The 27,298-nt window shown below is 54.4% G+C and overlaps 1 protein-coding gene across 1 annotated transcript; it reads left to right on the top strand.

Annotated features, from left to right (window-relative positions):
- The first annotated feature begins 369 nt into the window (after window positions 1–369).
- Rab44 (RAB44, member RAS oncogene family) lies at window positions 370–26,775 on the top strand. The gene is made up of 14 exons (XM_074082321.1): window positions 370–773; window positions 3,975–4,193; window positions 11,315–11,426; window positions 12,892–13,063; window positions 14,116–14,262; window positions 14,754–14,844; window positions 15,166–15,261; window positions 15,845–16,032; window positions 17,379–18,694; window positions 22,047–22,128; window positions 23,040–23,154; window positions 24,267–24,368; window positions 25,460–25,536; window positions 26,548–26,775. Exons 2-14 carry the CDS (start codon window positions 3,987–3,989, stop codon window positions 26,633–26,635), a joined length of 2,793 nt encoding a protein of 930 aa, XP_073938422.1. The 5' UTR covers window positions 370–773; window positions 3,975–3,986; the 3' UTR covers window positions 26,636–26,775.
- Window positions 26,776–27,298: the final 523 nt, after the last annotated feature.

Below are 27,298 nucleotides of genomic sequence, written 5' to 3'. Positions count from 1 at the left end.
TTTTTTGTGGTACTGGGGTTTGAACTCAGGGCTTACCCCTTGAGCCACTCCACCAGCCCTTTTTTAGGATGGATATTCTTGATTTAGGATCTCAAAAACTATTTGCCCGGGCTGGCTTCAAACCACGATCCTCCTGATCTCTGCCTCCTGAGCAGCTAGGATTATAGGCATGAGCCACGGTGCCCGGCTCCTTTCTGTTTTTTGCAGGTACCTGACCCATGCTCCCAACAGTTAATCGCCACCTCTTCTCCACTGACTTGAATCCACGCACTAATCCCCGCACGTATTTGGATCTGTCCCTGTCTGTTCTTCCTTCTGTTCCACTGACTCTTCTATCTGCATTCATGTTCCAGTGCCACACTGTTGTCACAATCATCACTCCACAGCTGCAGTCACAGCTGTGCCCCTCCACCTCTGCCTGGGCTGAAGTCGCCCTGGCAGGAAACTCAGGGACAGAAGTTCTGCCTTTGCCACCAGGAGCTGGGCAAACTGGAGCACTCCACCTCGCCCTGAAGCCTCTGCTTAGCTCCAGCACCCAAGCCCAGGATGGAGGCCAGGGGTGCCAGGCAAGATTGTGAAGGGCCAGCAGGGGTCCTTTCAACAGGAAGTTCCACAGATGGGCGCAGCAGATTGGCCAGGGAACGGAAAGGGCGATTGAGCAAGAGACAAGACTGTTAACAGCCCAGGGCGCGTGGGCTCCACGGGTGGCTGGCGATCTGTAGCCTCGTCACCGTCACCGTCACCGGGTCCAGGAGGACTGGGAGCCTTCAGAGGTGGGAGCCATCCCAGAGTGCCTTGCTTCTCTTGCTTTGGATGGATGGGGGTGGGGAGGGAGGAGCAAGGGTGCGAAGGGCTGACCTTTGGTGCTCTGTATTTTTGTTTGCTTGTTTGTTTTGTGTTTTTGAGACGGGGTCTTGCTATGTAGATAGGCTGGCCTTGAACTCTTAATTGTCTGCCTCAGGCTCCCAAGTGCTGGGATTACAGGCGTGTGCTACCATGCCTGGCATTTTGGCACTTTGCATGGTGCAAAGGAGGGCAGTGGAAGGCAAGGGGAGGAGGCTGGGCAAATGGTCTCTCCTTAATGGCCATTTGACCTTGGGTGAGTTCTTAGAACCTCAATTTCTCTATCAGTGAGGGAAAGAGGACGGGAGTGGACCAGAACGAGGTGCTAGGAGCCTAGGGTTCCTCAGGCCCACCAGCTTGGACAATTTGGACTCACTGACCGTGGGTGGTGGTGTCTTTACTGAGGTGAGTGGCGGGTAAGCAGAACCAAGTGGAGATGGGAGGCCCTCAGGCCCCGAGATGCCTCCTTGTGTCCTGCCCCTTCTTTCTCACGCCCGCTCCACGTCCTGCACGCCCCGAGGGGAGGCCCCTGGGCCCTGTTCTCCTGGCCAACCCCCAGTGAACCCCAGTCCAGAGCTGATTCCCAAACTGAGGGAGGGCTCTAAGTTTGGCTCTAAGCTTTATGTGGCTTCTTGGGTGACTGAGGTGGTAAACTGGCGGTGCATTGTGCTCCTGGTCACAAGGCTCCTCTGGCTGCCCAGGGTCCAAGGCACAACAACCACCAGAGGGACTGTGGCAGAGGGAGGGGCGTGGCAGCGGGAGCTCTGACTCTGAGGGCTGGGGTCCTGAGTGACTAAAAGGGACCTTTTGCAAACTCCAAGTGGCTGTGAGTTGTCTGGCAGAGAGAGCTGACAGTGATGGCTGAGGACGAACTGTGGTGTGCGTGTGCAAGTGTTGTTTGTTGATTGACTAAAGGATGTTCCTTCTGTCTCTGAGTGGCTATGCCTGACCGCAAAGGGGACACAGACTGATTTAGCGTGTGATGTATGGCTGTGAGGGGTGTGCACCAAACTGGCTGATTGCAACAAGTGTTCCAAATAACTTGGAGGCAGCACTGTTTGTGGGGCACACACTGACTTCTGGCCCCAGGTCCCCTGACAGTCTGGAGGGCCTCTGAGCTCCCTCCTGGGACAGCAGGATTGATGGTCAAGAGAGCAGACACCAGCTGGGCGCCAGTGGCTCATGCCTGTAATCCTAGCTACTCAGGAGGCAGAGATCAGGAAGATCATGGTTCAAAGCCAGCCTGGGCAAACAGAGCTCAAGACCCTATTTTGAAAAATGCTCACACAAAAAAACAGGGCTGACGGAGTGGCTCGAGTAGTAGAGTGCCTGCTAGCAAGGATAAGGCCCTGAGTTCAAACCCCAGGGCCACGAGAAAAAAAGAGAGAGAGAAGACACTGAGCCCTGCAGGCTGGGAGCTGGGCAAGGCGTCCTCAGGTGCCACCATCCTGTGACGCCCAGGAATTCTGGGAAGAGGCTGCGGAGGGCCACTGTGGTGAGGAGCAAAGAGGCCGCGGCCATGGGGAGTTTATCTCAGGTTCCTGGCTCCCTTCTCTCTGGAGCCTGACAGACTTGGCCACACGGCACAGGGGGGTCCCCAGCGCTGGGTCCCCGAGGCCTCCGCCCTGGGCATCTTATCGCCAGGCCCCTGTGATTATCACTGTCGCCGGAAATGCACAGGAAACTGTCCTGACACACCAAGGACAGGCCTGGCTCTCATCACAGGACAAGTGCAGTCACCACCCCTGACTCTGGAGCCCTGGTCCCCTGGGGGAAGGGGACGACTGCTCAGGGGGCATCTGTGACCCCCAGAGGGACCTCTGCCACGCAGAGCCACTGCTCCAGAAGGGCCTGGGGAGGCCCATCCGAGATGGACCAGGAAGCAGAATCTGGTGTCAGTCCCCTGACATGGAAGTTGAGCAGATCCCTGACTCCTGGAGCCTCCCTCAGTTTCCTCATCTGTGCCATGGGTTTAAGTCACATCTTGAGCAACCCAGCCCTTACGTGGCTCACACAGAATTTCATCCTCATTGGTGACATCACTGCGGTCGCCATTGCCACCTTTACCCAGCCTTCACTGCAAGGCACATGTGCTCAACGCTTGTTCATTCAGCTCATGCCAAGCAGGGACGGAGCAGTGAGCAAGAGTGGACTCCTTACCATGCAAGAATAAGGTGTTTTAGTAAAAGGAGATGGAAAATGCCAACAATGAGTAAAAGGCTATTCTGGGAAGGTGACAAGCGTTAAGAGACAGTAAAGTGGAAAGGGAGGTGACCCCTCTGGCGTCCACCTTCAATTGTCATGTCTAACCTTCATGCAGTCCCATGTTTCCAGCGAGAAACTGAGGCACAGAGAGGGTAAGTGACTAACCCGAGGTTGCAGAGCTAAGGATGAGCCTGGCTGGGAGGGGATCTACCTGACTTCAGAGCAGCATGGCTGGAGGGGCTCCCCTCTCAGGGGACGGTGACTGGAGACGGACGACAGTGGCTTTCTGGGGTGGACAGATATGGGCCGCATTGTTTTCAGGGGGCAGCGTGGGGCGGAGGTGGGGGTGGGGAGTCCAGTGAGGTGGTCAGATGAACACAGGGGTTCCCTGTTCCGGCCTCTTACTCACTCCTTTCGGCAGTGCTGGAGTTTGAACCCAGGGCCTTGCCCATGCTAGGCAGTCAAGCCACGCCCGCAGCCCCTTGCTTCTGGATCTTGTTTTTGAGAGGGGGTCTTGCTGTGTAGCCCAGGCTGGCCTAGAACTTGAGCTCCTCCTGCCTCAGCCTCCCAAGGGCTGGGATTACAGGTGTGCACCACTATACCTGGCTTTTTTTCTCTTTGCCTTTCATTAAAAACAAACCTTTGAAATCTACAGAACAGCTGAGCGAACAGCACAGTGACTGCTGGTATGTGATGCTGGCTGTGCCCTTGTATGCTCTCTCCTCTCTCTCTCTCTCTCTCTCTCTCTCTCCACACACTACACCCCCCCCCCCCCACACACACACCCGTTTTGCATTGGTTCCTGTATTTGTTTGGAATCATTTGAAGTAGATGGCAGACATGGTAACTTCGCCCCTCGCTGCCTCACCAGATGTCTTCTGACTGCTCTCAGCAGCCAGTGCCCCTAACTTCTCCTCTGTCCCCAGGTCCAAGGTACCATGGAAAGTGGACAGAGAGTGTCTCGAACAGGCCGGAAGCTGGGCTCCAGCCGCCGGCGGCAGATAAGAGAGCCAGCTGATGACAAAGACGCCCCTGTGGCTCCAGAGCCCGAGTTCTGGTCCCCTCAAGCTGCTGCAGAGCTACAGGACTTCTTCCAGGACTGTGGCGCCAAGGAGAGGGGCTATGTCACCCGAGAGGACCTGGCGGTGAGCTTGAGGCCCCAGCCCACTCCCTATCCCAGCAAGGCAGGGCTTACTTGCCCTTCCGCCTTTTCCTCATGGACAATTCACTTTCAGAAAAGACTAGATATTTGTTTATACTAACATGTGAAAGACTGATAAGGCTTTACAGTCTACCCAATTTCAAAAACTTTTTTTTTTGCAGTTCTGGGTTTGGACTCAGGGCCCACAGCTTGAGCCACTCCACCAGACCTCTTTTGTGATTTTTTTTTTTTTTGAGATAGGGTCTTGTGCACTATTTGCCCAGGCTGGCTTTGAACCTTGATCCTCCTGATCTCTGCCTCCTGAGTAGCTAGGATTACAGGCGTGAGCACCAGCGCCCAGCAACACAGTTAAGGACAGTTAGGACAGTTAGCCAAGGAGGTAGCATGCACGTGGTGGGATATGAGGCCTGTAGAGCAGGGGAGTTCATCCTGGGGAGCAGCCAGAGCCCTGGAAGTCAAACCAGGTGGGTGACTACATTCCAGTGAAATCAGCCGAGGCGGGGTGGGCTCCTGTGAGCCTTGGGCTATGGCCTTGGCCCAAATGGACCAAGATGGACTGAATTTCTTTGCTTTCTCCTCATTCAGTGCCAGGGCCTATGCGAGTGGCCAGCGTCTCCCTGGGCCTGCCGCCTCCTCCTGTAGTCGCTCTGTCTCTTTCCCATCAGGACTGACCCTACATTCCCTTAAGGCCACAATGAAGGGCAAATAGCTAACTTTAAAATATAGTTCTCAAAAAGGTGAAAAAAAAAAAAAAGACTTTTGAGTAAACAGAAAATCCACATTTGTCAAAGGTATTCTCTGATTTATTGTTATTGTTAGTTAATGAGGAGCCAGATGTCATGACAAGGGACAACTGAGAAGCTAGGGTATTTACAGCTCTTGACCGAGTTGACAGGGAGGTATTTGGATAAGTTTCTGGGTTCAATTTATCAAAGGGCTAATGTCCAACAGGCCATAAATCTTAGGGGTTATCTGTTCTACTAAACAAAAACCATTTTCCTCTCTTCTGGACAAGAATCTACAGTTACCAGTGACTTCAGGAGCTCTGGGACATTCAGGTGAAGGCCACACTGTCTGGACTGTGTGGCTCGTCTTTGCCTGTGTCTAATGTGGAAAGGGTACGCTTTCTACTTTTTTGTCTTATTGCCAGGTTTTTGTGATTATAAATAATTTCCAAGGTTTTTTCTTGATGGATAAAAGGTTTGATCTGGTTTAACTTGGTTACTTCCACAGCTGCAGCAAGGGTTTCAGTGAAACACATGAGCCTCCTTGAATTGGATCCGTAAAAGCAACACTCAGGCCATCTTAGCTTCTGGGCAGGAGTTTTCATATGGAATTGTAGGATGGACTTTTAAAACCACTGGATAATTCCAGCTACTTGGGAGGCAGAAATGGGAGGCCAGCGAGACAGTTAGCAAGACCCTATCTCAAAAACAAGCTGAGTGTGCTGGTACACGCCTGTAGTCCCAGCTACTCAGGAAGAGGAAGTGAGAGAATTGCAGGTTGCAGCTGACCAGGACAAAAGCTGAGACCCTATCTAAAAAAAAAACAAACTAAGGGGAAAGACAGGGCTGAAGGTGCGGCTCCAGTGGTAGAGCTCCTGCCTAGCAAGCACAAGGTCCCGAGATAAATCCCCCGTACCGCAACAAAACAAAACAAAAATCCTGTATTTGTCCTTCTGTTGGTGACCAGCTGCCCCAGAGTTCCAAAGACTGAAGGGGCACCTGGAATGTGGGACTTTGAGTGCAAAGAAACGGTGACAAGTCGTCACCCTGTCTCTCCTAAGGCTAGAAACCAAGTCCAAGACACCCTGCAGCAGGTGTCACCTGCAGATTTCACTGACTTCCTCTCTTCTTGGGCTCCCCAGTTTTTCTGCCAGGAAGTGACCTTCCTTATTGCACGGTGCCAGGCCCGGCTCCTGCAAGGGCCTTTCACCAGTGGCTGTGCGGGCGTCCCTTACAGCGGGCCTGTCCACCCCGTCAGATGGTGCTCACCTTATGGGGTGGCCCCCAGGCAGACCCTTGACCACACAGTTGACTTACCCAGTTGCATCCTGGCAAAAAAATGAAGGTGATTCTATTGAACCTGTGAAGATAACTAGATTTCTCTGGAAAGCAAGATCCTAAAAATACTGGCTCTGACTTGTGAGGGAGCCAGTGAGGCTCAGATACCACTTAAAGCATTCTATTTCAGTGTGCAAAAATCTAGTCAGTGCAGAGGGCTAGAAACCGTTCGAGAAGACAGAGAAAAATGTCCCTCACAGACCTATTAAAGGAGAGAAGTAGAAAAGTAGTCCCAGGGCACCCTCTCTTGGGACACCCCCCCGACCCTCTGTGAGCTCTACTCTCCCACTTCATATATATATATATATATATTTGGTGGGACTGGGGTTTGAACTCAGGGCTTTGACCTCACAAAGCAGGCACCCTACCACTTCAGCCATGCCTCCAGTCCTCACCTTACCCTTTTTTATCTCAATAAACTCCCCTGCTTTACACTTAAAAAAATGAGTCCCAGCCCCACTCTCAACAGATAGCCACAAGTAGCCTCCACAGCTGCTCAGTCGGCCACATGAATTGCTCGTCCTGTGACATCCTGGGGATGTCTGCATTTGAACTTAGGAGCCCAGCAAACCCTCACTCCACCAAGGCAATCTGAAGATCACCTGATGTCAGCCAAAGCCTGTACCGAGGCGAGGCGCAGATGGTTCACAGACGCTGGGACAGTCCTTTTCCTCCGGGCTCTGACTTCTTGTGTCTTTCTTGGTGGAGGACACAAGCTGGGACCTGCAGCCTTGCAGACAGAGCCCTGGGGCAAGTGGAGGGGGGCAGAGAGCTGTCCTGTGAGAAGGAGGCAAGGCATAGTTGTTTATTACAGTAATTCCTGGTACTGTAACACCCGTGCACACTTCATAGCCATGTCACAGGGTTTGATCAGTGGTCCCCAAAGACAGGAAAAGATTATGGGCAGCAAGGGCATGGAGAAATCTCCAGGGCCTTCCCAGAGAACTGGCCACTTCTGAAGCATTGACCTAAATAGCAGCGCTCTTGGGAAGGAGGCCATGTAACCTGATCCCACAGTTGTCCCCCTGAAACTCTACAACAGCACCAAGGCATCTAATAAGTAAAGCAATCCTGCTGTTTTAAACTTGTTTCTGCATTCAGGACCTGGTCTTGGAGAGGCAACACTGAAAGAGTTGGCAGAGACAGGGGTGATAGGGCACACCTGTAATACCAGCTCCTTGGGAGGGTGAGGCAGGAGGACGGAAAGTTCAAGGCCAGCCTGGGCCACTCAATGAGACCCTGTTTCAGAAACAAGAAAGCCAAAACCAAGAAACGAGGGATTGGAAGTGGAGCTCAGGGGTAGAGCACTTGCTTATCATGTGGGAGGCCTCAATCTTTAGGAAGGAAGGAAGGAAAGTGAGAGAGAGAGAGAGAGAGAGAGAGAACATGAGAACATTAGGGTTCTATTATTTAACAGTAGTCAGCCACCTACTTAACAGTGACAAGAAAATAAAAGCTATTTGCACAAACATAGGGGAAGGTATATGACTACAGTTTAGCTCTTGCCAGGTGTCAATGGCTCACGTCTGTAATCCTAGTTACTTAGGAGGCAGAGATCAGGAGGATCATGGTTCAAAACCAGCCCCAGGCAAATAGCTGGCAAGACCCTACCTTGAAAAAACCCTTCACAAAAAAGGGCTGGTGGAGTGGTTCAAGTGGTAGAGCACCTGCCTAGCAAGCGTGAGGCCCTGAGTTCAAATCCCAGTACCACCCCTCCCCCCCAAAGAAAGCCAGTGTCTATGTCATTAAGACCTCAGCATTTAATGGCAGGGTGATAGGGTGTGGTACACCTCTCAGGAATGCAGCAGCTTTTCCCCATCGGGGTTAGAGTTCAATGAATCATTTTAATAGAGATATGGCCAAATTCTCGCTTTGCCTTCGTGGAATATGCGGCAGTAAACATTCCATGAGTTTTGGGTGTTACTCATTTTTAAACCCATCATAATGGAGCCAATTTTGTTTGCATTTCTGGCTCGTTTGCACTCCAGATAAACCTGCCCCTCTGCAGCCCGCTCTCACCACTCAAGTCTTGCCTTCCCAGCCCTTCCGTGTTCTGGAACACCTTCGGAGGCAAAACCGCACCCCACTTTCCTGGCAGACACGGTGCGTCTAACGTTTGATCTTTCTGTGTTTCACAGAAAGAACCGAGGGCAAATTACAGAGGCTTCGCTCAGACAGCCTGTCAGCAGACCAGCAGGCTCACGCACCCCACCCAGCCTGGCACTCCACAAAGCCACATGGGGTGATTGCAGACTGAAATCTCTATCGCCTGGGGAGCTCACCGCAGATAAATAGTCACTTCTTTTCTTTTATTTTATCAGCATAGAATAGTTGTACAGGGGGTACATTGTGATATTTACAGATGTGTTTAAAATATATCTTAGCTTGATTTATCCCCTCCATCGTCCTCCCTCTCCTCCTTCCCCCCTTCTTCGAATAATTTCAGCAGGTTTCAATCTTCTATTTTCACATGTGGATACAAAACACATCCACCATATACACCCTCACTCCCCCTTTCCTTGCGCCCACCCTCTCCTATTGATCCCCACTCCCAGAAATTATTTATTTTTCCCTCCTGCCCTTCATTTTTAAAATTAAGTGTATATTGATAGTCCAGGTCTGAATATATTCTGCTTTAGCCAAATTACGTCCATCCCCCTGTTACTTACTCATTCTCTATCACCATGTTCCCCTAATAGTCACCAGCTCACTGTGCAGTGCATTATATTACAGTCATATATAAATGTGTTGTTTCAGTGTGTAATCACACACACACACACACACACACAGAACAAAGTGTATGAGTGAGTCTGAGGGGGCTACAGGAGGCGGGAGAGAGAAATTGTCACCTCTTTCCAACAACCTTTTCAAAAAATTTGGGAAAATAGATGTAAGATAAAACTTGCCATTTGAGCCTTTTTTGTTATTGTCTGTTTTGTTTTTTTGAGACGGGTTCTTGCTATGTAGGTCAGGTGACCTTTCCATCCGCTTGCCTCAGCTTTCCCAGTGCGGTATTACGGGCATGCACCACCAGGCTGGTCGTTGTAGCGATTGCTGAGTTGTGGGTCAGTGGGTTAAGTACATTCTCAGTGTTGTGCTGCCACCTCCACCAGCCATCTCAGAACTTCCATCTTCCCAAACTGAACCTGTCCACCCGAAACAACTCCCGGCCCTTGGTAAATCGCGTTCAGGGCTCTGCCTCTGTGACTTGGATTCCTCTAGGTCATGAGTCTGGATCATTTAGAATTCACCATTTTGAGACGGGCTTACTTCACTTCACATAGTGTCCTCAAGGTTTATCCACATGGAAGCGTGTGTCAGAACGTCCTTCTGTTCTGTTTCTTTTTTGGGGGGAGGCGGTACTGGGGTTGAACTCAGGGTCTTGCCAGGCCGGGTAGTTGCTCAACCATTTGAACCATCTGCCAGCCCTTTGTGCTTTGCTTATTTTTCATGTAGAATTTCACATTTATGCCCAGACCTGCCTGGATTTGTAATCCTCCTACTACAGTAGATAGGGTGACAGGAATATACCACCATACTCAGTTATTGTTTGAGATGGGGTCTTGCTAACTTTTTGCCTGGGCTGGCTACAAAGCACAATTGTTCTGCTTTCTGCCTCCCAAGTAGCTAGGATTCTTTCCTTCCCTCCTCCCTTGAACTCAAGGTTTCGTGCTGGCTAGGCAGGTGGAGCCACACCTTCAGTCCAGTTCCTTCCTTTTAAAAACTGGATAGTATGCCAGCGTGTGTGGATACCATGTTTTCTTCATCCGTTCACCCACTGACAGGCATTTGGGTCACTTCCACATTTTGGTTATGGTGAATAATGGTGTGTGAATCTGAGCACACAAGTATCTGAGTCTCTTTCCCTTGCACAACTTTTTCTAAGTGGCAAAAATGAACTCATACATTAACATGATCCAATGATACAGCTGCTTTCTAAGTAGAGCCCTGTATGGTGGCATCTGCCTATAATCCCAGCACTCAGGAGGCTGAGGCAAGAGGATCTTGAGTTCAAGGCCAGTCTTTGCTACATAGCAAGACACTGTCTTAGAAAGAAAGGAAGGAAGGAAGGAAGACAGAGAAAGAAAGAAAGAAAGAAAGAAAGAAAGAAAGAAAGAAAGAAAGAAAGAAAGAAAGAAAGAAAGAAAGAAAGAAAGAAAAGAAAGAAAAAGAAATAAAGAAAGAAAGACAGGAAAGTTGGGAGCCAGTGGCTCACGGCTGTAATCCCAGCTACTCAGGAGGCAGAGATCAGGAGGATGGAGGTTCGAGGCCAGCCCCAGGCAAATAGTTTCCTGAAGGCGTAATCCTAGTAGAGCACCTGCCTAGCCAGCTCAGAGGCCCTGAGTTAAAAAAATAAAAAAAAAACAATTAAAAACAGATAATTTTCAATAACATCAAGTCATGACCTCCAGGCAAATACAAAGCAAACCCAGGTTGAAGTTTCGTTTAACTCATTATTTAATGTTCTAAAAGACGCAAGGAGCATTAGAAAGTCGGCAGTCAGCCGGCTCTCTTAGTCTTAGAAGCTGGTTACAGGCCGTTCATCTTTGGAGTTATCTGTTCCATCAGACAAAAGGTATTTGCGTCTGTCCTGGACAAAACCCTGCAGTCTGGGTCCTTTAATCAGTCCCAAGAGATGACCTAGGGACACCCTGGAGTCTAGAAGATGCCTGGTGGCCATGCCACTGTGTGAGAGATGCCCTGTCCGCCTCAATGGCTTTCGAGTTCCAGACGACTTTTAGACCCCGGTGAACGGGTGCTGGGGAGGACCAGCTGCTGTCCCTTGTCAACGACTTCAAGGGCTGGGACCTGGGACCCACACTTTTGGATTTGGGGTGGAGACAGGGAAAGGAATAGAGGGCTTTGCTCAGCCTTGGGTGAGACTGGGGACCCGAAGGGTGGGCCGTGGGCCAAGTTGTTGGGGAACTCAGAGCCTGGGGAGAAGAGGGTGGGGTGGCTGGAGACAAACACCTCTGCTTCCATGAGGGTGATCCAGAGCCCCCCCCTCTGAGAAGCCCCCCAACTCTTGCCTTCCTTCCAGGAGGCCAAGTTCAGCTTTCTGGGCAGCGAGGAAGAGTCACAGATGATCTTCGACTGGGTGGATATGGAGCAGAGGGGTCGCCTGTCCCTGGAGGATTTCAGCTCCCGACTCAGTATGTCTGTCTTTGGGGGTCCCTGGGGGGATTTCCAGAACGATCCTGGGCTGGGTTGGCGGGCAAGGTGACCCTTCCCAGCTGGGGAACCTGCAGTCAGGGCATTCCCTCAAACACCGCCCTCCCCCATCTTCTCTCCTGTCTTGACTCGGGACCACACGGTGCCATGGAGGCTGAAGTCACTTTTGTTTCCACCTGAGGTCACTTTCTAGCTTGGGTCAAGGCAACAGAGGGTGGTACTCTTGGGGGCAGGCCCCCAGCACTTGCCTCTCAGGCTGAGCCCTATAGGTCTTTAAGAGTCCGAGCTGCAGGCAGGACACTCCTTCTGAGCCCCTCTCTCTCTCAGTGGTACTGGGGTTTGAACTCAGGGCCTCACTCTTGCTAGGCAGGTGCTCCACCCCTGGAGCCACTCCACCCACCAGCCCCCCTCAATGGGGGGGCCGAGCCTCCCACCCAGGGAAAGGGAGGAAAGGCCTCTCTGAGGCCCTGAAAATGGAGCTCAGCCTGCAGTTCCATGCGGCCATCCAGAGTCCTCAGGGGAGTGGGGTCTCTGAAGCTTGGAGGAGGCAGAGAGGGAGGCCAGGAGTCAGGAGGTGGTGCCTGGGATGCAGGGAGGGTGAGGCGCTCCCCCTGGAGCCACGGTCAACATTCCACAGGCCCCAGGTGCCATCTTCCCGTGGAATGCAGTCATGCCTGCCACCCCACAGGCTTCCTGGCACCTGTGGACAAACGCTAACCCTTCCTGGGACTCACTCAGGGCCACTCGCTCCCTCTGTCTTGCCAGCCTGGCTCCTCACTCAGGGCCCTGGCACGTCTGTTCTCTGCCTGGAAGTCCACCTGCTTCTCCTTCATCATCCACGCCAGTCACCAACTCGGGTCCCTCCTGGCCACCCCATCTAAAACAGAGTCTTCCTCTCTCCCAGTGTAAATGACCTGGTTTGATCTTTTAGTTCACTTAGCAAATTTGCGTGAAAAATAACAAGAAAGGGCTGGAAGAGTGGCTCAACTGGGAGAGTGCCTGCCTAGCAAGTGTGAAGCCCTGAGTTCAAACCCTAGTACCACCCAAAAGAAAAAAAAAAATCAGAAGGAAAAAAAAAGGAAGAAGAAGGAGGAAAAAAAAAAAAAAGAAGTAGCTTTTTTAACCCTCACTAGAGTGTCATTTCCACCAAGACTGAGATTTGGGTTAATTTCGTCACCAGCACATAGTAGGTGCTTAATAAAAATCCACTGGCTACCACAGAGCTGCGGTGTGACTTCCAGTGAGTCTTTGGACAGCTCTGGACTGCAGATGAGTTGTAAAATGGGCACAGTGGCTCCCTTGAGTGGACTCCCAAGGCTGATCTGACATATATGAATGTGACCCTTTGTAAATGTGATGGGTACAGACAGGTATCACTCCTTCCCCGAGGGCTGCAGCAGGTGGGAAACCAGGGCCCAACTCCGTCTGCTCCCCTCTGTCCCCCAGAAAACATCTTTGGCTCCAGCCTAAGCACCCACAGGCTCCGCAGAAGGCGACCACTACCCTCTCAGCGCGTGTCTGCCACCGCCAGCTTTCCAGCACTGGAGGAGGCTGACACCAAGGAGAAAGAGGCATTCCTGGTCCTCATGGGGCAGTTGGGGACCAGCCACCTTCCTGAGTAAGGCCACACAGTGGGCTGGGGTAGGCCCTGCCAGGGAGGCTCCCCTGGATGCAGAGCCAAGGGGCCGGAGCAGGGTGGAGCTGAGGGAGGGTCCCAGGTTGGTCACTTGCTAGTGTGTGACCATGGGCAAGTACCTGACCTCTGACCCCTGTTCCCAGTGGCAGAGGAACATAAAAGCGGCTGTGGGACATCCCCACACTGATCCCCTCCTGGTCCTGGCGTGGGTCAGTCCTCAGGAGAATCAGCCTCCCAAGGGCGCCGGGAGACTCCGCACAGTGGGGATCTTCAGGCATGGGGTGCTCTGGCTGGCCAGGTTGGGAGACAGGAAGGTGCCCTTCCAATGTCTCAGAATCTGAGTTTAGGGGTTCTCACACTCAGAGAAAGGGGCCCTGACTGAAAAGGCCCCTCCCCATCCTTCTGATCCCCTGGGGATCCAAGAGCCACCAAGAGAGGTGCCCTCCCCCACTCTCCCGGGCTCACCTGCTGCACCCCAGGGCGGTGTGAGGACATGAGCCTCACGTCTGGCTCTCAGAGGGTGCGGCCAGGTGTAGTGGCACAGGCAGGGCGGGACCCAGGGTGCAGGCTGGCAGGGCAGGTGGAACGGGAGCCTTCTACCGGCTTGGCAGCTTGGCCTGGGCTCACCCTCCAGCCTCTGTCTTCATGACTTAATTAAATCCATGTGAAAGTAGAATTTACTGGGTGCCGACTGGGTGCCAAGCCCTACGCTGCTTTTTAAATGGGGCACGGCACATCTGTCATTCCCCAACCTTGCCAGACAGGTATTGCCTCATTTTACAAAATGAGCACAGAGAGGGCAGGGGGTTGGCTGCAGATCACACAGCTGTGGAGTGGGAGAAGAGAGGCGACAGAGGGTACCCCTAATAATCAATGACTCACAGAGAGACAAGTGTTGTGTGGGGGGGTTCAAGAAGGAAGATGGCATAGCTAGGAAAGCTTCCTGGAGGAGGTGGCATTTGAGTTGTGCCTTGTCAGGTGTTATCCACATCCTGGTCCCCCGGTGTCTAATCTCTGGAAGCCCCATGTCCCAGGCAGGCGGAGATCTGGCGGCTGTGGGGGGAGCTGCGGCAGGAGGAGCCCCGGCTGGCAGGCAATCTGGAGGGCTTTCTGGCCAAGATGAGCCACCGGCTGCAGGAGGCCAGGGCTGACAGGGAGGCGCTGGAGCGGTCGCTGAGGAAGTGAGTGGGGCCAGCCCACATCTGTCTGCATCTGTCTGTGCCAGGTGCTCTGTCTGCTTTGAAGGAATCAGAGTGGATTCCCTGCCTCCTTCTGGAGCAGCCTGGTTTCTGGGTGGGCTCAGGGGGCCTGTTGGGGAGGACACACTGGTCCTCCAGCAGGACAGGGAGGGGTGAGTGGGTCTCCATGCTGGTGACCCTGGAGCTGGAGAGTCACAGCCCTGTCGTGAGATCTAAGTCATGGAGGCAGGAGGATGGTGACAGAGGAAGGGAGGTAGAAACAGAGTAGTGGGGACCATGGGAAGGGCCAGGAAACACAAAAATAAAAAATGGTTGGAGGAGTGGCCAACGTCAAAGTCATGAGGGGCCATGGCTGTTCTCAGGACGACAGGAGTCAGTGACCACTGGCAGTGAGCATCAGAATGGGCTCTAAATGTAGGCACACTGCCCTACTGCAGAGGGCCCCTGGGGTGCCCACCTCCCGTACCTTCCAGGCGGGACTCCGACCACAACCGTGAGGTTCGGCAGCTGTACGAGGAGATGGAGCAGCAGATCCACCGGGAGAAGCAGCAGCTGCAGGCCCAGGTGGGTGCCCGCTGGCTGAGTACCGGGGCTGCAGGGGCTGCTGGGAAAACATCCTCTCCTGACTTGAGCAGCTCATGGTTCCCAGAGAGACGAGTGGGCCGTTCCCAGCCTGGGCCCACTTCCCGTCTCTGCCAGGTCTTGCTGTCCCCCAAGACCAGCTTCCCTTCTCTGGGCCTCAGTTTCCTTGTTGTCACAAAACAGGCTCAAGTCAGGGACACTGAGGTCCTCTTTGCTTGGACCTCCTTGGGTGGAGGTGAAATGTGGGGAGGGCAAGCCCAGCCTACAGTCTGCAGGACAGGGCTGAGCCTGTCTACCCTGCAGAGTGACTCCAGAGGCCTGGTCCTCAGCATCCGCATGCAGGAGGTCCTGGAGGCCAAGGAGCGAGAGGTGCAGCAGCTGGCTGAGGGCCAGAAGGAGGTGAGCATGGGGCTTCTGGGATCCCATTTACCAAGGATTCCAGACTTAGACATCCATCTCACTAGGCCTGTTGTCAGTGCTCTTGAGTCTTTTTGTTTGTTTTTTGAGGGTCATGCTTTGTAGCCCAGGCTAGTCTCCTACCTCAGCCTCCTCAGTACTGGGATTACAGGTGTGCACCACCACAACTGGCTCTGGAGCAGGTTCTTAACATCTCTGGGTGATGGGGATACTTCACGACCCTGGAGGCCATTGTGGGAGCTCGGCCTTCCTTCTCCATCTCTGAGCCTGGTGGCAGGCTGTTGGGTCAGGAGCCCCTGAAGATGTAGCCACTGCAGGACTTGGAGCCCAAGCCCCCCTCTTATAGTTCCCACCAGACACATCTTCCTGCAGGGGAGGTGGCAAGGGAGCTAGGTAGGCCCTTGAGGGGTGAGCACTCCTTCCCAATCCTGGATCTCCAGGAGCCTGGGCAGTGGGGGCAGGGGATCGATGCCTTCCAATAGCTTTGAGAGGCTTTTTGTCATCCTGAAGGGTACATTCACAGCCCTCCTCCTCCCCTTCCTCACCACCCCCCTCCCTGCCCCAGCTGGAGGCCCAGATCCACCGCCTCGGCACCATGCAGCAGGAGGCTGACTCAGAGAACCAGCAGCTTCGGGAGGCTGAGCGTGACCTGGTGGGGCAGCTGGAGAAGGTGCGGGGACAGCTGCAGGTGACTAGGGGGCGCCTGGATGCCTCCAGGGGTCGAGTGGCCTGGCAGATGGAGGAGGAACCCAGGCAAGTGACTGCCATCCCTGGACGGGGTGGAAACCCGGGGCTTCCTGGAACTGGGAGGGGGACTCTGAGTTCTCCAGGGCTCTGGTTACCGCAGGGCAGGCACAGCCTCCCTCCTTAAACCTCACAACAAACCTGCCAAGCTGGAGTGAGGCAGGATAGATAGATGAAGAGCCAGATAAATCATATTTTATATTTGTAATAAATATTAAAAGCACAGACTCAGACATTAGAACCAGGAGGGAGAAAACAAAAAAGAAAAGAAAAAGAAACCAACCAAGAACATCCAGTCCCCTCCATTACTACCTCTACCTACTCCCCCTCTTTTTTTTCGTGGGATTGGGGTTTGAACCCAGGGCTTTGCATTTGCAATGCAGGCGCTCTGCTGCTTGAACAAAACCTGCAGTCCATTTTGCTCAGAAAGTATTTTGCTTGGGCTAGCCTCTAACTGCTATCCTCCCAATCTCAGCCTCCAGAGTAGCTAGGATAACATGTGAGCCACCAGCACCAGGCTCCTCTGCCTTCTGCTTTGAAATGTTCAGAAGCTGCAAACTTTCCCACTAATGGGGAAAGAGACAAAAATCTGGCAAAGGAAAGTCCGAACGCTCACTTGTCCCTGCGTCTTGGGGAGGCCTGGACACATCTCCATGTTTCAGAATAATAAACAGCTCCCGTCTTCACCACCAGAACCACTGTCTAGTGATTAGGGCTTGCTAGACATGGCCATGTGTATTTCAGCTCAGAAAACACAAAGGCCACAGCTCAGCGCCACCACTGGAAGTCTCCACTCCTATTTCCTGCGTGGGGAGCAGGAAATGTTCCCCCCCACTTCTCCCTACATTATCCTGCCATACGAGGTAAACCCTTGCAAAACTTCCATCCGTGAGACTCTGAAAGCTCTTCACGTGTGGATCTCAAGTACCCGGGATTTTGCATGGAAACTGGGAAGCTGAGGGAACCCCTCATCCCTCCTCTGGTGACAAGAGAATTGTACCCATTTTGAAGCAATAGGAAAAGGACAGACCTGTGCCCAAGACCACACAACTGGAATTAAGACATGCACCTGTGTGAGTGCACTCATTCACACACATGCACACGCACACACGCACACGCATGCAGGGTGCAGTGCAGGGGCCCTGGCAGGCACTCACTCTACTGGTTGCGCCCAGGCAGGGATGGGTGGACGAGGGTGCTGAGCACGGGCTGAGGGGAGGCCTAGCCTATGCCAGGCAGGAAGGATAGGCTGAGCAAGCCCTGGAGGAGAGCCAGCCACAGGGCCCCGGCAGGACTATGGGGACACATCTCCCTGCCCCTCCCCCTCAATCTTCTCTTCCCCACTTCCTTTCCAGTGTCCCCAGAGCAAGTGAGAAGACCCCAGACCCTCAGGCTGTCCCCCCTGAGGAGGCCCCGCTGCCTGGGCTGTTTGGGGACAATGACGATTGGGATCAGCTCCTGAGTAGCTTCAGCAGCCCTCCACACAGAGCCCCTCAGCTCTCCTGGAGCCCACCTTTGATCTCAAGAGCCGCCTCAGGCCCCCAGACCCCCCGTGTGGTCAGGCAGGTCTCCATCTCAGAGTCACACACTCTGCCGTCTGGTCAGGAGCCATCTTTAGATCCAGATAGGTCTCCAAGTATCTCCCCTGGGGAGCCTTCCAGTAACAAGGATGAGAAAGGAGTGGACCCTGAGGGACAGGCCACCAGTCCTGAGCAGCCTATCAAGCCCCATGGCCTGGAACCCAACAATGAGTCAGGGACCACCAAGGCCCACTTCCCCTGGGGTCTCCCGGGAGCCCCAGCGGGGGAGTCAGGAAGTCTGGTGGAGGATGGGTTCACTCCCCGGACCCCAGCTGGGCCTGGCAAACAGATCCAGGCTTCAGAGCCGGATGACAAGGGCCCTGGGCCTGGGTCTGCCCCAGACAAGCCACCCAGGCAGGGAGAGGCCCTCCATCTGGACCTGCCTGCTAAGGACTCTGAGCCAGGCCCAGAGTTGCAGGGGGCTGTGACCCTCTCAGAGCCTTCACAGGGCCTGGACCCTGTGGGTCAGGCTCCCACAGAGGGGCAGGCGCAGCCACCTGGGGGAATACGAGAAGCCCAGGGCCTCGCCCCACAGAGTCTGGAAGAGGAGCCCAAGGCTAAGGAAAGAAAAGTAGGGCAGGACCTGGGGTCAGAGAAGGCTGCCGAGGCTCTGGAAACTGGGCATCCGGAATCCCCCCAGAAACATGCTCAGCCTGCTCCTGTCCCATCTGACACAAAACAGGCTCCTACAGAGGCAGACATGCCTGTTCCTAGCACGCCGACCCCTCCAAGGGGCTCGGCCCTCATGGGGGCTCAGCCTGAGGCAGCAGGAGGACCCCAGGAGCCCACACAAGCCCTCCCCACCCTGGCTGAGTCAGAAGCCCAACCCAGGCCTCCGTCCATGACAGCTCAGGCAGAAAGAGAACCCAGCCCCGCTCAGTCCAGGGAGCCAGGGGCAGAAAGCAGGCCAGAGGTCCCAGGCAAGGCCTCGGGGGAGGCTAGGTTGACCTCCCCAGAGGACATCAGGGGTCCATCTGACCCCGACTACCTCTTCCATGTCATCTTCGTGGGTGACTCCAACGTGGGCAAGACCTCCTTCTTACACCTACTGCACCAGAACACCTTCGCCGCAGGCCTGGCGGCCACCGTGGGTAAGAACTCTGGGGAGGTGCTATGGGAGGGGAGGCCTGGGGCCAAGGCTAGTGAGCTGGAGCAGGCCCAGGGACAGCCATCCCTGAAGACGTGGCAGGTTGGCCACCGGCCTGCATGAGGCATTATTTTTTATGGGCATAGTCTTACTATTTCACTAATTGTCTCTGATTACAGGTAATTTGCTTTTTCTGCATTGATCTGATTAGCTTATAATGTACCCCATCACCAAAGCACCCTGCAATTTAGGTGTCAGTGTTATTTGATGTGAAAACCTGCAGGTTTCCACCCACGTGGTGTGGGTGGGCCACGGCAGGGCCTGGCTGGACCTGCTCATGACAGGCTCTAGCCTTGTCTGCATGCTCTAGCAGGAAGTCTCTGTGGGCAGGTCCAATGTCTTATGCACAGAGTATTTGCAGAGGGTAGCAAGTTAGGACCCCAGGTACCTGAGTTCAAATCCTAGCTCTTCCACTTCCTCAGGTGTGAACTTGCACAAATTAGTCAACCCCCCTGGTGTCAGCTTTCGGACACTAACAAATATCTGAAGCCAATATATAAAGAGAAAAGGTTTATTCTGGCTCAGTTTCAGTCCGTGGTTGGCCCCTTTGCCTTTGGGCTGGTGGCAAAGCAGTGTGTCATGGTGGGAAGAAAATGGCAGAGCAAAACCACTCACCTCATGGTAGGGAAGCCAAAGAGAAAGAGAGACCAGGGCACTCGCCCCACATCTGAAAGTGTCTACCACTTACCTATAGCACCACGCTGGGGGCCAGGCTCCAACACGTGGGTCTTTGGGGAACATTCCAGACCCCAACGATAGCCTCTGAGCCCCCAAGTCCTCATCTTCTCAGTGAAGGCAATAGTAATTAATGCCAGCTTCCCACTTCTCCCAGCTCTAGGGATTTCTGACACACAAGTGTTTGCGCGTTAGCTGCCATTGTTGTTATTACAAGTAAATAGGTGACAGTGTTCAATCCCCAAAGTCCCTCTCCCCCCCAAAAAAAGCACCAAGATAGATGCCACGAAACATGGCCCAGGGCTGCAGAAAAGCAAGTTTGTGGAAATGCAGGAGAGACCACTTAGGGACAAAGATGGAGTGACACACGTCTTTGTGGCAGGCCAGGGCGTGTGCTGACAGGACCAGTTCCAGGCTGGTGGCTTAATGTCTACCCTGTCACAAGAGAGGCCCAGGCGAGGTTCTCAGACTACCCAAGAAGCCTTGCCTGGGGAGCTAGAGAAGTCATCCCTCAACAAGGGAGACCCATGGCAGGCCTGGCCTGTTGGTGAGCGGTCACTAGATGCCTCTGAGGCCCCAGGCATCTTCTGTCTGTTTTCTCCCTTGTTACGCACGGGAGCCTTGCCTGGTACAACGTGGCAGGAAAGTTCCACAAAATTCAGTGGGTAGCGCCAGTGGCTCACGCCTGTAATCGTAGCTACTCGGTCAGGGACGCAGGGATCAGGAGGATCATGGTTCAAAGCCAGCCCCAGAAAAATAGTTCATGGGACCTGTCTCGAAAAACCCTTCACCAACAGGGGCTGGTGGAGTGGCTCAAGTGGTAGAACATCTGCCTAGTAAGTGCGAAGCCCTGAGTTCAAACCCCAGGGCCACAAAAACAAACAAAAAACACGATTCGATGGAGAAAACACAGAAAGGACGGAGCAAGCCTGTGTCAGGTGCACAGACCCCAGCTGCGCTGCTTTCCCCTGGGTGGCCGTCATCTATTCTGGCTTAAATATTACAAGGCACGATTCTGGCTTCCTCAGTCAGTGTTTTTCCCATCAGCCCCCTCGTCCAGAAAATGACCCTCACACAAGTGTAATCCCAGCACGTGGGAGGCAGAAGGAGGACTGTGAGTTTGATACCGGCCTGGGCTTCATAGTGAGATTGTCTCAGAAATCAAGGGCTGGGGTGGGGCTCAGAGGCAGAGGCCTTGCCTAGCCTGTGCAAGGCCTTGGTTCGTGCCCAGCGTGGGCTGGGGCTGGGGCTGGGCACTGTCGCCCATCTGCAGGGCCCGGTAGACGAACCAGAGGCTGTGGACTTAAAGCCGAACGTGCATTTCCCACCTCTGTCCCCTTCATACAAATGAGGAAAGCAGAGAATTGAGACCTGGGTAGTTGGTCCCCCAAGTTCAAGTCCAGGCTCCACCAGGGAGGGTTCAGCACAGCCTCCTGAGAGACCTTGGCCCCCTATCGGGTTTTGGGGCAGGGCTGTAACACGTTTGTGGGACACTGACCTGGGGTGGGCAGAGAGGTGGGAAGGGGAGCCATGGGGGCTCATAGGTACGGGGAGAGCTGGGAGCCGGGGTAGGGTGGCCCAGTGGGTAGGGAGGCAGTGGGCAGCGGGCCTGCGCTGTCGGGGAGGAGGGGCTGTGCAGCGTCAGCCACGCCCAGGAAGCAGCACAGTGCTCCGGGGTCACCATAGAAACCGTGCTAGTAAGGTCACATTGACCTCGTGTGAGCTGCTGGCCTGCGGGAGGCCACAGGGAAGAGAGTGGGGATGGAACAAAGCAACCCTCCCAGCATTCCCCACACCTCCCGGGGGTTGGCGGGAGGTGCACCCCAAAGAGTCCAGACCCCCTGGGACCTGACTCTGGCCTCCATAGTCCCAGAAAGGGACTGGAACCGTGGGAGGTCACAGTGAAATGTGAGCAGCCAGGTTCAGCGAGGCTCCTTAGACAGCCATGCCACCCCCACTGGCTCGTCACTTGGGCCGCGCCTCCTGCTGTTTTTTGTTTCAGCTGCTTTTCAGATAGGGTCTCACATTTTTGCCCAGAGTGGGTTTCAGACCTCTATCCTCCTACCTATGCCTCCTGTGTAGCTGGGATTACAGGCATGTGCTACGTCCAACTTATTAAGATGGTGTCTTGCTATCTTTTTGCCTGGGCTGGCCTCAAACCATGATCCTCCTATCTATGCCTCCCGCCTAGCTGGGATCACAGGTGTGTGCACCACCACTCCCAGTCCACATGGGTCTTTTAAAAGATACCTTGCAAGTAAGAAAGGGAGGTTCAGAGAGGGGTAGTGACTTGCCTGAAGTCACACAAGCAGGACAGCAATGGCTGTCAGGGGATGGCCTGCCTGCTTACCCTGCTGTCTAGTGAAAACAGGAAGATATATCCAACAATTAGAGGATGAAAGAAAGAGTGCTACAAAGATAAGATAATGAACCGCTTTCTGGGCGGCTCAGTAGTCTGGGAAGACTGCCTGGAGGAAGCAGACTGTGAGGAGGGGTGGGATGTGGAGAACAGAGGGGAAGCCCAGCAGCCAGGCTCCATGCCACTGTAGCTAGTTCTGGGGACAGGCTAGAGGTCCTATGTGGTACTGTGAAAGGAGGTCTTACCCCTCTGTGTGTCCTAGGAGTGGATTTTCGGGTGAAAACCCTGATGGTGGACAACAAGTGCTTTGCACTGCAGCTGTGGGACACGGCTGGCCAGGAGAGGTACGGCTCTGTGTCCATTGGTCATCGGGGACCTGGCTGTGCTGGGCGAGGGAGGGGTCAGAGCGAACTTGGCTTGACAGGCCATGGTTAGGGCTGCCCCAGCACTGCCCCAGGGGACAACCATCTGCTTGCCATCCTTCTGGACATGCTGGCCCTCTACCTGGCACCAAGGCAATAGTGACAGAAACTTACACATATTGATCTGACCCTGCAATTCCATTTCTAGAAACTCATTCTACAGGTAAAGTGATGGCTTTTAGCAGAGGGGCTGGGTTGTTCCCATAGCAACACTAACAGTCCATCAACAAACTTGGGCCACGCCCTCTTTATGGACCCCAGGGAAGAACACACAGGCGCCGATGCACTAGTTCTGGGGACCCCGGGTGGCTGCGTGGCTCTCGCGTAAAGCGGGGGGAAGGCGTGGGCCTGTGCTGTGCATCATTTGGTCAGGCGTGTGTGTGTGTGTGTGTGTGTGTGTGTGTGTGTGCACGTGTGACATCTGGAAAAATAAGAAGCTGGTGGCCCTGTTGCCTCCAGGGCAAGGGCTGTGTGGCTGCAGGGCAGGGCAGGGGAGGATGGGTTTTTGGTGGGAACCTTTTTTGTGTGTGTGGTGCTGGGGTTTGAACTCAGGGCCTCATACTTGCTAGGCAGGCGCTCTATCAGTCTGTTGAGAATCTTTTGCAGTGGGAGCCCCAGGACCTTTGCAGTGACGCACAACCCCCTGTGGCAGGGCAGGCAGGGCACATGGTCTTTGGAGGCATTTAGAGGCGACAGGTCCGTCCTCCTAGGACAGGCCCAAGGGCTGGCGGAGTGGCTCAAGTGGTAGAGTGAGGCCCTGAGTTCAAACCCCAGAGGAAGATGGCCAGGCCTGGGGCCAGCAGGCGATGGCCTCACGCACTATGTCTGGACAGGTACCACAGCCTGACGCGTCAGCTGCTCCGCAAGGCCGAGGGCGTGGTGCTCATGTATGATGTCACCTCCCAGCTGAGCTTCAGCCACGTGAGCTACTGGCTGGACTGTCTGCAGGTAAGCAAATGGCTGCCATGACTGGTCTCAGATTTTGGAGCCAAGAGGGAGCTCATGCCCTCCACCCACACTCCTCCTTTCCTCCCAGATTACAAGTGACACAAGTCGTAAGTGACATCACCCACGGAAGGAGTGAATGAGCTGGGCTGCTCAGTAGTACAAAGAAAAACCACAACCACATAGTACAGCCCTACACCAACTGCTTCCTTTATCCTATGAGCATTTCTTTTCTACACACGGCTGCCCTGCTTGTGAGTTCTTTTTCCTAACACCTGAGGGGTTAGGCAGGTCTAGTGCTTCCCGAGGTCAAGGTCCCTCTGGCCTCGGTCTCTAGTTCTGTTACACACTCAATACATGGAGCCTGCAATTGCTCAGCGCACAGCGCGGCAGGAGCTCTTTTCAGCGTGAAGTGGGGCCTGTCTTCAGACGGCAGAGAAGCAGAAGACAGGATCGGGCGACATGGGGTGGGGGCTGGGCCCTGGAGTCTCACAGGCAGGACTGAGGTTTGAATCCTGACGCCCCCCCCACCTCTGTGACTTTGGACTAGTGACTGAACCTCTCTGATCTTCAGTTTTCTGACTTCTGCCGCAGGGGTGTTGGGAAAATTAACTGAGAGTTACTTTCCACACGGCACTCGGTGTAGCAAGCACTCGGGAGTCAGAAGCTTTTTATTTTATTTTTGTGTGTGGTCGTGGGCCTCGAACCCTGGAGCTCCTGAGCGCTCGCTGGCTCCTTGGACCTTGAGCCACCCCGCCAGCCAGTCGGAAGCTCTTGTTCTGATCATGAAGCAATTAGGAAATGTGTGAGGCAGCCTGTGTGATCAAGTGGAGGCAGGAGGAAAGGGACGTGGGTGGGAGCAATCCAGGAAGGCTTCGTGGAGGAGGCACCATTGAGGTTGTCCTTGGAGAGTCGGGGAGCTGATTGTAGGCAGAGAGGAGGGGCAGCCTGCCGAGGGGGAAGGGGTCCAGGTGAGAAGGATGTGGGTGGGTGTGATGTGAAAGGGGGACCGTAAGGGGCTCTCTTTGACTTCTAGGAGCTTGCCTAGAGCAGGACAAGTGTGCCCGGGGCCTGGCGTCCCCGAGGGGGACTGAGGGCACATGTTTTGTGCACAGGACGCAGGGGCAGACGGGGCAGTCATCCTTCTCCTGGGGAACAAGATGGACTGTGAGGAGGAGCGGCAAGTGCCCACTGAGGCTGGGCGGCAACTGGCCCAGGTGAGCAGTCCTGCCCCTGCCCCAGGCACAGTGGCCACCAGCCTGACCACGTCCACTTCCCAGGCAGGCAGGAGTCCTGCGGATCCACAGGACGGGCTCCTGGCCCACGCCACACGGGCCCTCCTGTGGCCCTCGTGTCTTGTGGTCATCATGGCCAGGTCACCACGGTGGCTCCTGCTCTCCGGGGCCATAGCTCATCCTTGGACACAGTGACTCCTTCCCTGGCCATGTAGCCCAGTGGAACGTCCAGGAGCAAGCGTCCCCAGGGAGCGGGGATGGGGACCCGCGCTTATGCCAGGGTGTCCTTTGTGGTGGTGTTTAGAGGACGAGCATTTGGCAGTGGTTGTGGACATTGTGTGAGAGGCTGGCACTGCCATTAGGACTCCTGTCCTGGCCGGGTGCCAGTGGCTCGTGCCTGTAATCCTAGCTACTTAGGAGGCTGAGATTGGGAGGATCGAGGTTTGAGGCCAGCCCAGGCAAACAGTTCTCAAGACCCCATCTCCAAAATAACCAGAGCAAAATGGACTGAGGCGTGGCTCAAGTGGTAGAGCGCCTGCTTTGCAAGTGCGAAGCCCCAAGTTCAAATCCCAGTCCCGGGAAGAAGGAAAAGGAAAAGAATCCTGTCCAGAAAAAGATGTAAAGGCGTAAGGAGGTGCACAGCACGCCATGAGGTCAGGAAAGCAGAGGTCGAGTCAGACCCTGTGAAGTCGCTGACTGGCCTGTCCCCGTCCTTCCAAACAGCGACTTGTTATGGTCTGACCCGAGAGGCAGTGGCACCTAGTCCCTTGTCCCCATAAAAGCAGAGTGGAAATGCGCACCCCGACACTCACAGGCCACTTTGTATTTTGAGTACTGTACTTTGTACTATTTCCCCAAAGAAATCAAAAGCCAGACCTGACCATGAAGAGATGTCCTAGAGGCTTTTCCGCAAGCGGGGACGCAGGCTTCCTGCTGTCACTCTGAAGGCTGGGGTCCCATGGCAGGGGTGGAGGGGTGGCGGGCAGAGGCCACGTGCGGCCGCCTGGGAGGCACTGCGCAGGGCTGTTTGGCAGCCAGGGCTTTGGAGGCAAAGACCTCTCCCTCTGCCGCAGGAGCTGGGGGTGTCCTTTGGGGAGTGCAGCGCTGCCCTGGGTCACAACATCCTGGAGCCCATGGTGAACCTGGCTCGGTGAGTGCCACCCCCTCCCAGAACCCTCTGAGGCAGCCCACTCCCTCCCCTACTCACACATATTCACTCATCAAACTCTGGCCACTAGGAGAGACCCACCCTGACACCACCCCCCACACACACACTGTTCTGAGTCACAGACTTCTGTGTGTCCTTCTCAGCCCTTCTTGACAGAGTGCAATGACATCTGTGTGTCTCTGTTTTCTTTGTCATCCAGGAGGCTGGGCCATGTCTACTTTGTTCAGCCCCCTCCCTCCCTCCCCACCCCACCCCCACCCCGGGTGCTCCCTAAATGGCTGAGATGAGTCTGAGGGGATTAGAGCCTCTGTGCCATCTGGAACAAACATGCTGGCCCTTTCTGTTTATTTATTTGTTTATTTTGGTGGTACCGGGCTTTGAGCTCGAGCCTCACGCTTGCCAGGCAGGCGCTCTCCCACTTGAGCCACTCCCCCAGCCCTTTTTGCTTTAGCTTATTTCAGATAGGGGTCTTGCTTGGTTTTCTTTTTTTTTTTTTGGCCTGGACCATGGTCCTCCTAGCTATGCCTCCTTATAGCTGAGATGACAGGTGTATACCATCATACCCGGCTTATTTGTTGAGATGGGGTCTTGTTAGCTGTCCTTGCCCTGTAAACTGGCCTCAATCCTCTATTTCTGCTTAAGTAACTGAGATTACAGGAGTGAGCCACTGTGCCTGGCTCCCAGGCTCTCTCGAGAGTCTTGGCCTCTGTTTCTCCCCCTCCCCAACTCAAGGAGGGAATGCCACCTCCTTTGTCTCAATCAGAGTCCCTTGCATGGTGCCTGGCACCCTAAGAAGACTTGAAAGAATGCCAGAGAAGAGACAGAAGGTCACACTCTCCTTGGTCCCATTTTTCCAGTGCCACGAGCAGAACGGGTGGTAGGGGGACCTCAGGATGCAGCCCCCCAGCCCCCCAGGCCCAGATACACCCAGGAGCCCCTCCATGCTGCTTCTGGAGGCAGGAGAGAGAAGTGACACCGGGCTTTATCGCACAGGTCACTGAAGGCGCAGGAGGACCGCATGAAGGTCTCGCTGGTGGAAGCGGCCCCCCAGAAAGCCAAGAGAGCTGGCTGCTGTTTCTGAGTCCCCCCTGGGGTTCCTGTCCCTCTCTCCGTCTTGCCTATGTCCTGGACACAACAACAGAGAGGCCCAGCTTAACCATCCAGGCAAAGCCCCCTGAAATCAGGACCACGATCCCCGGTGGGGTGGCATCGCCTGTGTCCTGTGCGCACAGAAGGACTTTTCCGAGCAAATGAGGCCGGGGTGGGTGGGCAAAACGCTCCAAAGAAAGGGACAGTGGAGAAAACCAAGTGGAGGCAAGACACCAAGTGTGGTGAGAACTCTGGGTGGGAACACGACAGGGGAGTCTGGGGAGAGGCGGGAGCTCATCCTCCCTTTCTGCATATTTGCATTTTCACATTTTCTGTGTGTGCTGAGGAGGAGGAAATAAACTTTGCAAGGCGTTTGCCGAGGCCCTGACTCCAGGTCCACTGAGCCCGTCACACATGAAGGTCTCCGTCTCCCTTTGCACACCAGGGTCTCCCCTGAGCAGATCAGATTCTGGGACAGTGGTGTTCTGCCGGCCTGATAACCCCGACGCCCTCCTTCTTCCCTTCCTCCTGATCCACCTCTAAGGTGTCACGTTTCGAGTCCTGCTCCCTGCCCCAGTGCCTCAGTGTCCCCAGGTGCAGCCCTGTGTCTGAGGTTCACCTCAGGTGATGCACGGGGCTGGGGAGGAGCCTGTTC

Source organism: Castor canadensis, chromosome 8 (assembly GCF_047511655.1).
Source record: "Castor canadensis chromosome 8, mCasCan1.hap1v2, whole genome shotgun sequence".
NCBI classification, from domain to species: Eukaryota; Metazoa; Chordata; class Mammalia; order Rodentia; family Castoridae; genus Castor; species Castor canadensis.
Note: the sequence above shows the minus strand (reverse complement) of the source record. Positions and strands in the feature narration are given on the sequence as shown.